At 34.9% G+C, this 10,000-nt stretch overlaps 1 protein-coding gene across 1 annotated transcript in view; it reads left to right on the forward strand.

Annotated features, from left to right (window-relative positions):
- Positions 1-10,000, forward strand: part of adamts7 (a disintegrin-like and metallopeptidase (reprolysin type) with thrombospondin type 1 motif, 7) — a gene marked incomplete at its 5' end in the record, with an annotated part of 78,288 nt that overhangs the window by 28,220 nt on the left and 40,068 nt on the right. The window contains one exon of the mRNA XM_079597801.1: positions 7,468-7,612. Coding sequence (XP_079453927.1) covers positions 7,468-7,612 — 145 coding nt within the window. The remainder of the gene's footprint in view (positions 1-7,467; positions 7,613-10,000) is intronic.

A 10,000-nucleotide genomic window follows, 5' to 3' on the forward strand; every position in this document is an offset into this window, starting at 1 on the left:
ATTAGTTAAGCATTAGTAAACAGTTAATTTGTCATTTATAAAGCATTAATAGACAATAATAAGCAGTTTTACAGTTAAAAATGCTTTATTCTTGATTTAAAATCGTATCTATAATGTGTTTAATAATTATTTTTTCATATGTTATTAATGATCAATTTATAATTTCTAAATTAAGTACTGCATTATTTACAAACCAGTTATTTAAGAGTTGTCAGTGGTTCATAATATTACTTAGAAAGTGTATGTAAATGATTAATAAACTATTTAAATGTACATTCATACATCTTATTATTCAGACATATAGTAATAGTTACTTAGTGTGTTAGTAAATGCTTTATTAACATGAATTTATACTGTAATTCATGGTTAATTCAGGTAGTTTTAAAGCATTTAGTAGTGGTCAGTTAACTATTTTTTGTGAGCTCATCTAAAGTGAGGACTATTCATGAACTGTAAAGCATTTACAAAGGAGATTTAAAGGCTGTTAATATTTCTATGTTCTGTATCACTGTGTTGTGTTTGTGTCTTTTTTTCTGTTTAGAAGACAAATGAGCCTTTAAATCTCCTTTGTAAATGCTTTACAGTTCATGAATAGTCCTCACTTTAGATGAGCTCACAAAAATAGTTAACTCACCACTACTAAATGCTTTATAACTACATGAATTTACTACATTTACTAATACTTTCTAAGTGATCTTATGAATCACTGACAACTCTTAAATAACTGGTTTGTAAATAATGCTATACTTCATTTTGAAATTACAAATAGATATGCTTATAAATCAAGAATAAAGCATTTATAGCTGTATTTATAAACTGCTTATTAATGTATATTAATGCTTTATAAATGATGAATTAACTGTTTACTAATGCTTAACTAATGATTAATAGCGTGCAGTTATTATAAAGTGTTACCGATATTTTCCAGCTAAAGTTAAAGTCATGGAAATTAAAAAAAACTGCAAAGTTGTGGATTTATTTGGAAGTTCTACAGTCAATATGTAGTTCTAGTTATTCTCGAGTAGAGATCGAAATTGATCTTTGTGAGTGCCATCATTAATGTTTTTAAAACCCTTATATACTGTAAAAAAAAAAAAAAATTAAAGAAAAATATTGTAAAAAGGTTACAATAAAAACATGTGTAAATGTAAATATTTATGGTGAAATGCTGTAAATGGTTTAACATCACATTATATGTAAACTGTATCTGTAATATGTGTGATGTTTACTGTAAAACTATGTCAAATGTATGGTATTTGAAAGTATAAACTATGAATTACCATTTAATTTACTGTAAAAACAGTAAAATTCCATGAATTACACATATAATTGCATGTTTTATAACAAATATCAATAATGTACATAAGTGTGTTTTTTGTTACATTTTATATAATTTAGTAATTGTTTATTGCATATTTTAGTGTCAAGTGTGTTACCCTGATGGTGGTTTTGTCTTAGTGCAACATCTAAATATAAGTATTGACTGTGTTTTATGAACGGGTCACTTACGATGTGTTATTGTGGTGGTTTTCGGTACATTTTAAAAATGGATTTGGTAGTTAAAGTATTATATATAACACTACATCACTTAATGAAATATATGATTATACATTTTTTTTTTTTATCATGGAAAGTTGTAAAAGCAGAGTAGAGAAGAAGGGGCATGAAAGCATTCCTCTAAGTTGTGGAATGAATAACTATTGCATAAAACGGACTGATGGCTAATTTTGTCTGATGGCACAAATTGGAGTAATCATTAAACCCTTTGATGATTTTAGCGCTTAAGGAAAGTTCATTGGAACGGCTTTATCAGTCTTTTACCCTCTCAACAAGCTGGCTCTGTCCTTCTTGACCTTTGCATGTGTGTGTTGCCAAAGGCAATGTGAATGGCTGAGATTTCCCAAGAAGAAGGAGCGCGGCTGTGTTAATTCTTCTGTCTTCGTGACACTGGTTTCGTTGCCTGCCATATGGAGCACATTAGACAAGGCTTGCCTACTGCAGCTTGGCCTGCACTGAAATGTTTAACACAACTGCCAGTGCCCAAAGACAGGATATGTTACAATATCTAGGCCAAGCGGATACATCAGGAAATGAGAAATTAGTTTATCTTAATGCCTGTAAGTTTCGATTGCTCAGGCCTACCCCGTACCATTAGTCTGTGTGTGTTTTACACTCTTATCTAAGAGCCGTCAGATCATCTGCAGTGGCACAAGATGTAAAAAGACTGAATGCACAGTGAAGAAGCTTATATTTCATCTTACTAAGACATATTATTGCCAGATATAGAATAACAACTGATGTTTATATGCGTTTTATGTACGTTAAAGGGTTAGTTCACGCAAAAAAGAAAATTGTGTCAGTAATTACTCACCCTCATGTTGTAATTGAAACTTGCCGGCCCAGAAAGACATCGTTAAAATAGTCCAAGTGACTACAGCGGCTCAACCATAAGTTTATCAAGCGACGAGAATACTTTCTGTGCGCAAAAAAAACTTTTTATTCAACTCTTGATGTTCTTCAGTGTGTTCCTCTGAGTGAGTTCACGTAGTGTAACAGTGCAGCGCTTCTGGGTTGTACGTCAGAACGGAGGCTCACTATTGGCCAGCATCACACGCATCACCACACACATGACCAACGTCGGCCAATAGTGAGCCTCCGTTCTGACGTACATCACAGAAGCGCTGCGCTGTTACACGTGAACTCACTCAGAGGCCCACACAGAAAATAATGAATATTTTTGCGCACAAAAAGTATTCTCGTCGCTTGATAAACATAAGGTTGAGCCGCTGTAGTCACTTGGACTATTTTAACGATGTCTTTAATAACTTTCTGGGCCGGCAAGTTTCAATTACAATAGAAGCCTATGGAGGAGTGAGGCACGTCTCAGATTTAATCACTAATATCTTAATTTGTGTTCCGAAGATGAAGGAAAGTCTTACGGGGTTGAACAACATGAGGGTGAGTAACGTTAATTACTGTCACAATTATAATTTTTGGGTGAACTAACCCTTTAATTAGACTGCTATACTCTTATAAAGATCTCATTGATTTACTACAACCATCATCATTTCTGGACATATAACGTTACTGTGTTATTTTTTCTCAGTTTGGGCCTCTGTGTAAAATTGAGATGTTTTTTCCTCCTTAAGTGTAAGCTCCATATTCTCAATATTTCATACGCGACTGAAAATAAAGTGTTTATGGACACTTAATAAATAAATATTGTGTTAGATTCAGTAAATTCATCCTCTTCTCATTCCAGTTCAAATTCTACTTCTGTTAGTTTCTTTCTGTTAATGTCTTTTTGTGTGTGTTTGAAGGCCCTGTAAATGATATTGACTTGTAGATGTAATATACACTCTTATGCTGGTTGTTTTAAACAAATATATGGAATGTGTTATAGGGAATTTGAGGAAAGGACCATGTGGTTTGGGAGGCTTACAGACAGATGGCATGTGTCCCGAAGGAACCTCTCCTTCGGGTTTCTGAACAGTTTACTCTTTACTCACTTGTGGGCTTTTAAAAGTATATTGGCAGCACCATGTATCCAATTACCCCCGGTGTCGGGTCTAGCTGTTGTGTGTTTGTCTCCCATTGGTGAAACTCGAAAAAAAAAATGAATATCGTGCAAAAGTTCATTTATTTCAGTAATTCAACTTAAAATGTGAAACTAATATATTATATAGACTCATTACATACAAAGTGAGATATTTCAAGCCTTTATTTGTTATCATTTTGATGATTATGGCTTACAGCTTATGAAAACCTTTCCACAAAATTATAACAAATAAAGGCTTGAAATATCTCACTTTGCATGTAATGAGTCAATATAATATATTAGTTTCACCTTTTAAGTTGAATTACTGAAATAAATCACCTGTACGTTTTAGTACAAAACTAAATTAAAGGCTGACACGCTCTCCTCTTTGACTTGAAGAGTTTTGTTTTTTTTAGAAACTAAATATTGTACCACAATAGCATTTTTTTTATGGCTGGAAGGTTTTCTATATAGTTGAGCTGGTTTTTCTTGTAGAATAGCATCTGGCAAAAATTAAACTAAAGTGATATTTAGTATCACCAATGGAAGTATTTTTGGTTCTTTGGAGGGCTTGTGTGATATTTTCAGATTGCTCAAAATGGCACTCAGTCTCATTCACTGTGAGTGATTTTTCTGTCATCTTTTCAGGACAGTGATTTGAAGAGTGTGAAGGCTTGAACTGTGTGAAAGTGAATAGCACATAACAGGCACAATATCGGTATAAACATGAATATATATGGGTTCAATATGCCTAAGACTAAACTTACATCATTGGTTTCAAATACCTCCATTTTCACAGTCAACATTACAAACAAAATTGTGTTTTCAAACAAAAATGTATTAGTGGGGTCAAGTCAAGTCACCTTTATTTATATAGTGCTTTTTACAATACAGATTATTTCAAAGCAGCTTTACAAAGATAACAGGAAAATAATGCGACAAAGTGTGTTTCTTGAAGAAAATACTGTCATAGTTCAGCTTAACCCTTATGTGCTGTTGGGGCTGTTTTCAGCCACTATGGGGTATTTTTTAGTCTTATTTTGGCCATAACTTTCTCTGTGTTTCAGCAAATGGAATGATTTTTGGTGACAAATCTTATTTTGACACACATTTTGGGAAAATGCTTTGAAATTTTTCAAAAACTCAACAGTATACACTCTGGGCAAATTTACTACCCTTTCGTTATGTTCGTGGCTGAAAACAGCCTCTAGCCTACTTTAAACTGCTGTAAAAATTGATCAGATAAATATTTTTTTGATTTTTTTTTTGCATAAATCTATTAATCAACCTCAGTCCTGTTCAAAACTACTAAATGATTAAGATTTTAACTCTTTAATTGCCAAATTCATAAATTATGTCACTGATTTTGGGGGGGAAAAAACACAAAATTACTTATTTTAAATATAAAATGTGATTGTGGACTGGATTTTTTTTTTACCTTTTATCACAGTCTTGGACATGTCAAAGATTAGAAACAACATTGGTTTTGATGCATTGTTAGTTTTTGTACAGCATCAGATTTTAACTTTTTCTCCCTCATTTACTGTTCGTGGCTGTTTTTGCCCCATTGACTTCCATTATAACCACATTTTTTGATTGCAAAGCCATGACACCATAAAATCATGCATTTTTGATTGTTGGTGGTTTTCCCTGTTGGGAAGAGGTAAAAATTTAAATTTTTACTGTTGATAACCAGGTGGCACCATTAACCCTTTAGATAGGCCTGTGCAAAAAAAAAGCTTAGTTTCTGGCTTTTACATGGAGTTATATGGAGTATAATAGCATAATAAAGTGTGTGTGTGTGTGTGTGTGTGTGTGTGTGTGTGTGTGTGTGTGTGTGTGTGTGTGTGTGTGTGTGTGTGTGTGTGTGTGTGTGTGTGTGTGTGTGTGTGTGTGTGTGTGTGTGTGTGTGTGCTTTTGTTTATATTACATTGTGGGAACCAAATGTCCCCACAAGGATAGTAAAACCTGAAATCACCTCCATTGTGGGGACCAGCCAGCGGTCCCCATGAGGGGAACGGGTTAATAAACATACTAAATTATATTTTTTCGAAAATGTAAAAATGCAGAATGTCTCCTGTAAGGGGTAGGTTTAGGGATAGGGGCAGTGTAAGGGGATAGAATATACAGTTTGTACAGTATAAATTCCCATTTTTACCATTACGCCTATGGAATGTCCTCACAAGGATAGCAAAACCCCCTTGTGTGTGTGTGTGTGTGTGTGTGTGTGTGTGTGTGTGTGTGTGTGTGTGTGTGTGTGTGTGTGAGAGAGAGAGAGAGAACTCACCTTGATGCGTCTGAGAAAATCAAAATATGCACCTCAGCTCTCAGAACTACATGGAGTAAACAAAAACAAAGTAAGTGTATTTATGCATCTGCCTTTTGATGGTGAGAAATGCAGACTAAACAAAAACTAAGCAAGTGGATTTGAACACTTGCATGCAAGCCTGCTGGTCATTTGATGGTGAGAAGAGCAGCAAGCAACATGAGAAAGGGCTTGACTTGTAGTGAAGTTCTAGAGATGATTCTGCAGCCTGATCCTCCAGCGAGCTGCAGGATGTATTGTCTTCTCCCTCTGACACCACAGACTCAGGAGAGTCAGACCATTATTTGGATGTGGCACCCTCATCATCCTCTCTAGCTTCCACTGAAGGCGAGGAGGATTCGGAGGATCCTGGATCTGGGTGGATTGGGAGAAACGGCGAAGTGTGGTTTTCCACCAACGCGGAGACAACTCCCTTTCTTCAGCCTGCCAGAGTCGACTCCAGGGCCGACGAGATTATTGACCTCATTGTCAGCATGACCAACCTCCAAAACGCAGAGCTCTGCTGAAGTCAATGGGGCAAAAACAGCCACGAACAGTAAATGAGGGAGAAAAAGTTAAAATCTGATGCTGTACAAAAACTAACAATGCATCAAAACCAATGTTGTTTCTAATCTTTGACATGTCTAAGACTGTGATAAAAGGTAAAAAAAAAATCCAGTCCACAATCACATTTTATATTAAAATAAGTAATTTTGTGTTTTTTTACCCCCAAAATCAGCGACATAATTTATGAATTTGGCAATTAAAGAGTTAAAATCTTAATTTTTTTAAAAACATTTAGTAGTTTTGAACAGGACTGAGGTTGATTAATAGATTTATGCAAAAAAAAAATCAAAAAAATATTTATCTGATCAATTTTTACAGCAGTTTAAAGTAGTGGCTGTTTTCAGCCACGAACATAACGAAAGGATGGGAATTTGAACGATGCACAAGGGTTAAGTAAGTTCAGTGATGGTTATTTTTTGTTGTAAAAAAGTTATTAATTTAGTTAATTCATATACAGTGGGTACGGAAAGTATTCAGAACCCCTTCAATTTTTCACTCTTTGTTATATTGCAGCAATTTACTAAAATCATTTAAGTTCATTTTTTTACCTCATTATTGTACACACAGCACCCTGTATTGACAGAAAAACACAGAATTGTTGACATTTTTGCACATTTATTAAAAAAAGAAAAACTGAACTATCACATGGTCCTAAGTATTCAGACTCTCTCTCTTTCTCTCTCTTTATATATATATATATATATATATATATATATATATATATATATATATATATATATATAATATATATGTATCATAGCCACTCTGGAGAAAACGGTAATGTCATCGTCCAGCTCAGTTCAGATCTCATATAATTGTGTCAATGCAGACAGATCAATAATATTGTTGAATATTAAATGTCCCCAACTAAGCAAGCCAAAAGCCAAAGGCGACAATGCCTCAAAAAATCCTTTTCTGAGTTTTCTCAACTTTTTTTTGTTTTTTTTTAGATCGAAGCGGCTGTTCAGTAAAGATAGTGTAATATTGCGACCTATGAAAGTACTGAAGTGAGAGTGAGTTTCCTGAGGTGTGTGTGTGTGTGTGTTGTTCTCCACAGTCGAGGCTGGGGCTGGTGTCTGGATGATCCTCCCGTCAGGAACGAGCTGTCGAAGCGTCCGTCTCCCGTCGGTGTCCTGTACAGCGCCGCTCACCAGTGCAAGCTCCAGTACGGCTCAAACTCACTGCTCTGTGACGACGTAGACGTAAGATTTCCCCTCAAACACACAAATACTTCCCATTCCCCCTGCAGACACATGTATGATGCCAAACTACTGAGGGAAGTGGGTCAGAGGTGTACTCAAGTGCAAACATCTGTTTATGAAGTGCAGATGGAGCGAGACGTTTTCAGCGGGGAACTGTAAATAAAAAAGTAGGCTATAATGTAACCTAATAAAAATATATTAGCGCTTCTTCTTAATGCCCTTTCGTTCTTCGCTTAGGGGTACAAAGAAGTTATAAATACATGACCAACTGTTTACTGTTAGCGAACGTCCCGATACTGATGAGAGTGAGGTTTAGATGAATATGTAAAATGTGGTAACAAAATAAACACATCAAAAATGACGGCGGTGAGAAAACAGCGGGTAAGAAAGCATCTGATCATAGCGACGTGAATGCAATTCAGCACTCCTGTAAAGTCACGTTTATTTATATAAAGCACTTTATACAATAGATTGTTTAAAAGCAAGCAGCTTTACAGAAGAACAGAAGAAATGAACCGGAGAAGATTTAGACGTAAAAGAAGGCGGAGCCTCAGAGCCACACCCACCTATTGCATCATCACCACTGACCAATGGGAGTTCGAAGAGGTTTACTAGTCGGTGTTTCCCGAAACCATCGTTTCAACGAACTTTCCCAAACAGCATCACAAAGTTGTGTAGTTGTAGCGACAGATCTCGACCTGTGCTTAGAAGCAGAGTTTCTACTTTACATGACATGTGGACTTAATAAATCCTTATCTTAAGTCAAATAAGCAAGCTGACATTCAGTACAATCTGTATCTTTTATTTAGAATACATACAAATGTAATTTGCGTCTTTTAGTTTGTCAAGAGATTTAAAGTGTCGTTTTTGAAGGGTGTGCATGTAGGGTGGCCATTTCCATAACACCAAAAAGGAGGACATTTTGCGACAATTTGATGTACAGGTGAAACTCGAAAAATGAGAATATGGTGCAAAAGTTCATTTATTTCAGTAATTCAACTTAAAAGATGAAACTAATATATTATATAGACTCATTACATGCAAAGTGAGATATGTCAAGCCTTTAGCCTATTTGTTATAATTTTGATGATTATGGCTTACAGCTTATGAAAACCTTTTCACAATATTATAATTTTGAATTTGGGGTTTTCATAAGCTGTAAGCCATAATCATCAAAATTATAACAAATAGGCTAAAGGCTTGACATATCTCACTTTGCATGTAATGAGTCTATATAATATATTAGTTTCACCTGTACGTTTTAGTACAAAACTAAATTAAAGACTGACACGCTCTGCTCTCTGACTTGAAGAGTTTTTTTTTTTTTTTACTAAATATTGTATCACAATAGCATTTTTTTATGGCTGGAAGGTTTTCTATATAGTTGAGCTGGTTTTTCTTGTAGAATAGCATCTGGCAAAAAAAATAACTAAAGTGATATTTAGTATCACCAATGGAAGTATATTTGGTACTTTGGAGGGCCAAGCAAAGGTCAAGAAGGACAGAGCCAGCTTGTTGAGAGGGTAAAAGACTGATAAAGCCGTTCCAATGAACTTTCCTTAAGCGCTAAAATCATCAAAGGGTTTAATGATTACTCCAATTTGTGCCATCAGACAAAATTAGCCATCAGTCCGTTTTATGCAATAGTTATTCATTCCACAACTTGGAGGAATGCTTTCATGCCCCTTCTTCTCTACTCGGCTTTTACAACTTTCCATGATAAGAAAAAAAACGTATAATCATATATTTCATTAAGTGATGTAGTGTTATATATAATACTTTAACTACCAAATCCATTTTTAAAATGTACCGAAAACCACCACAATAACACATCGTAAGTGACCCGTTCATAAAACACAGTCAATACTTATATTTAGATGTTGCACTAAGACAAAACCACCATCAGGGTAACACACTTGACACTAAACAATGCAATAAACAATAACTAAATAACATAAAATGTAACAAAAAGCACAGTTATGTACATTATTTATATTCAGATGCATGTCTGTAATTTATAGCAAAACATCTAGCGTTAATTCGATCTCAAACAGTTTCATTAAAAGTAGTTATTATTCCACCACCTGCGTGACATCATTTACCAACGTGGTTGAACCATAGATATCATATAATAAAGGCTAGATGTCTCGTCCGCGCTGCTGGCCAATGGAAGTCGACGTCCGCACATGGCGGCCATCTTGTCACAGTCAGCTCGCTCACTCGTAACATTGTGTTTTAATGGTGCATGTACTTTTTAAATATCCATAACTTGCTCAATTTTCTACCGATTTCCAAACGGGTTGGTTTGTTATAAACATCAGAGATGTAGTTATGACACTGCATACTTATGAATAATTATAGTATTATATATTTCAACATGTTCAAGCA

This window comes from Phoxinus phoxinus (assembly GCF_949152265.1).
Source record: "Phoxinus phoxinus genome assembly, chromosome: 2".
In the NCBI taxonomy this organism is placed as follows: Eukaryota; Metazoa; Chordata; class Actinopteri; order Cypriniformes; family Leuciscidae; genus Phoxinus; species Phoxinus phoxinus.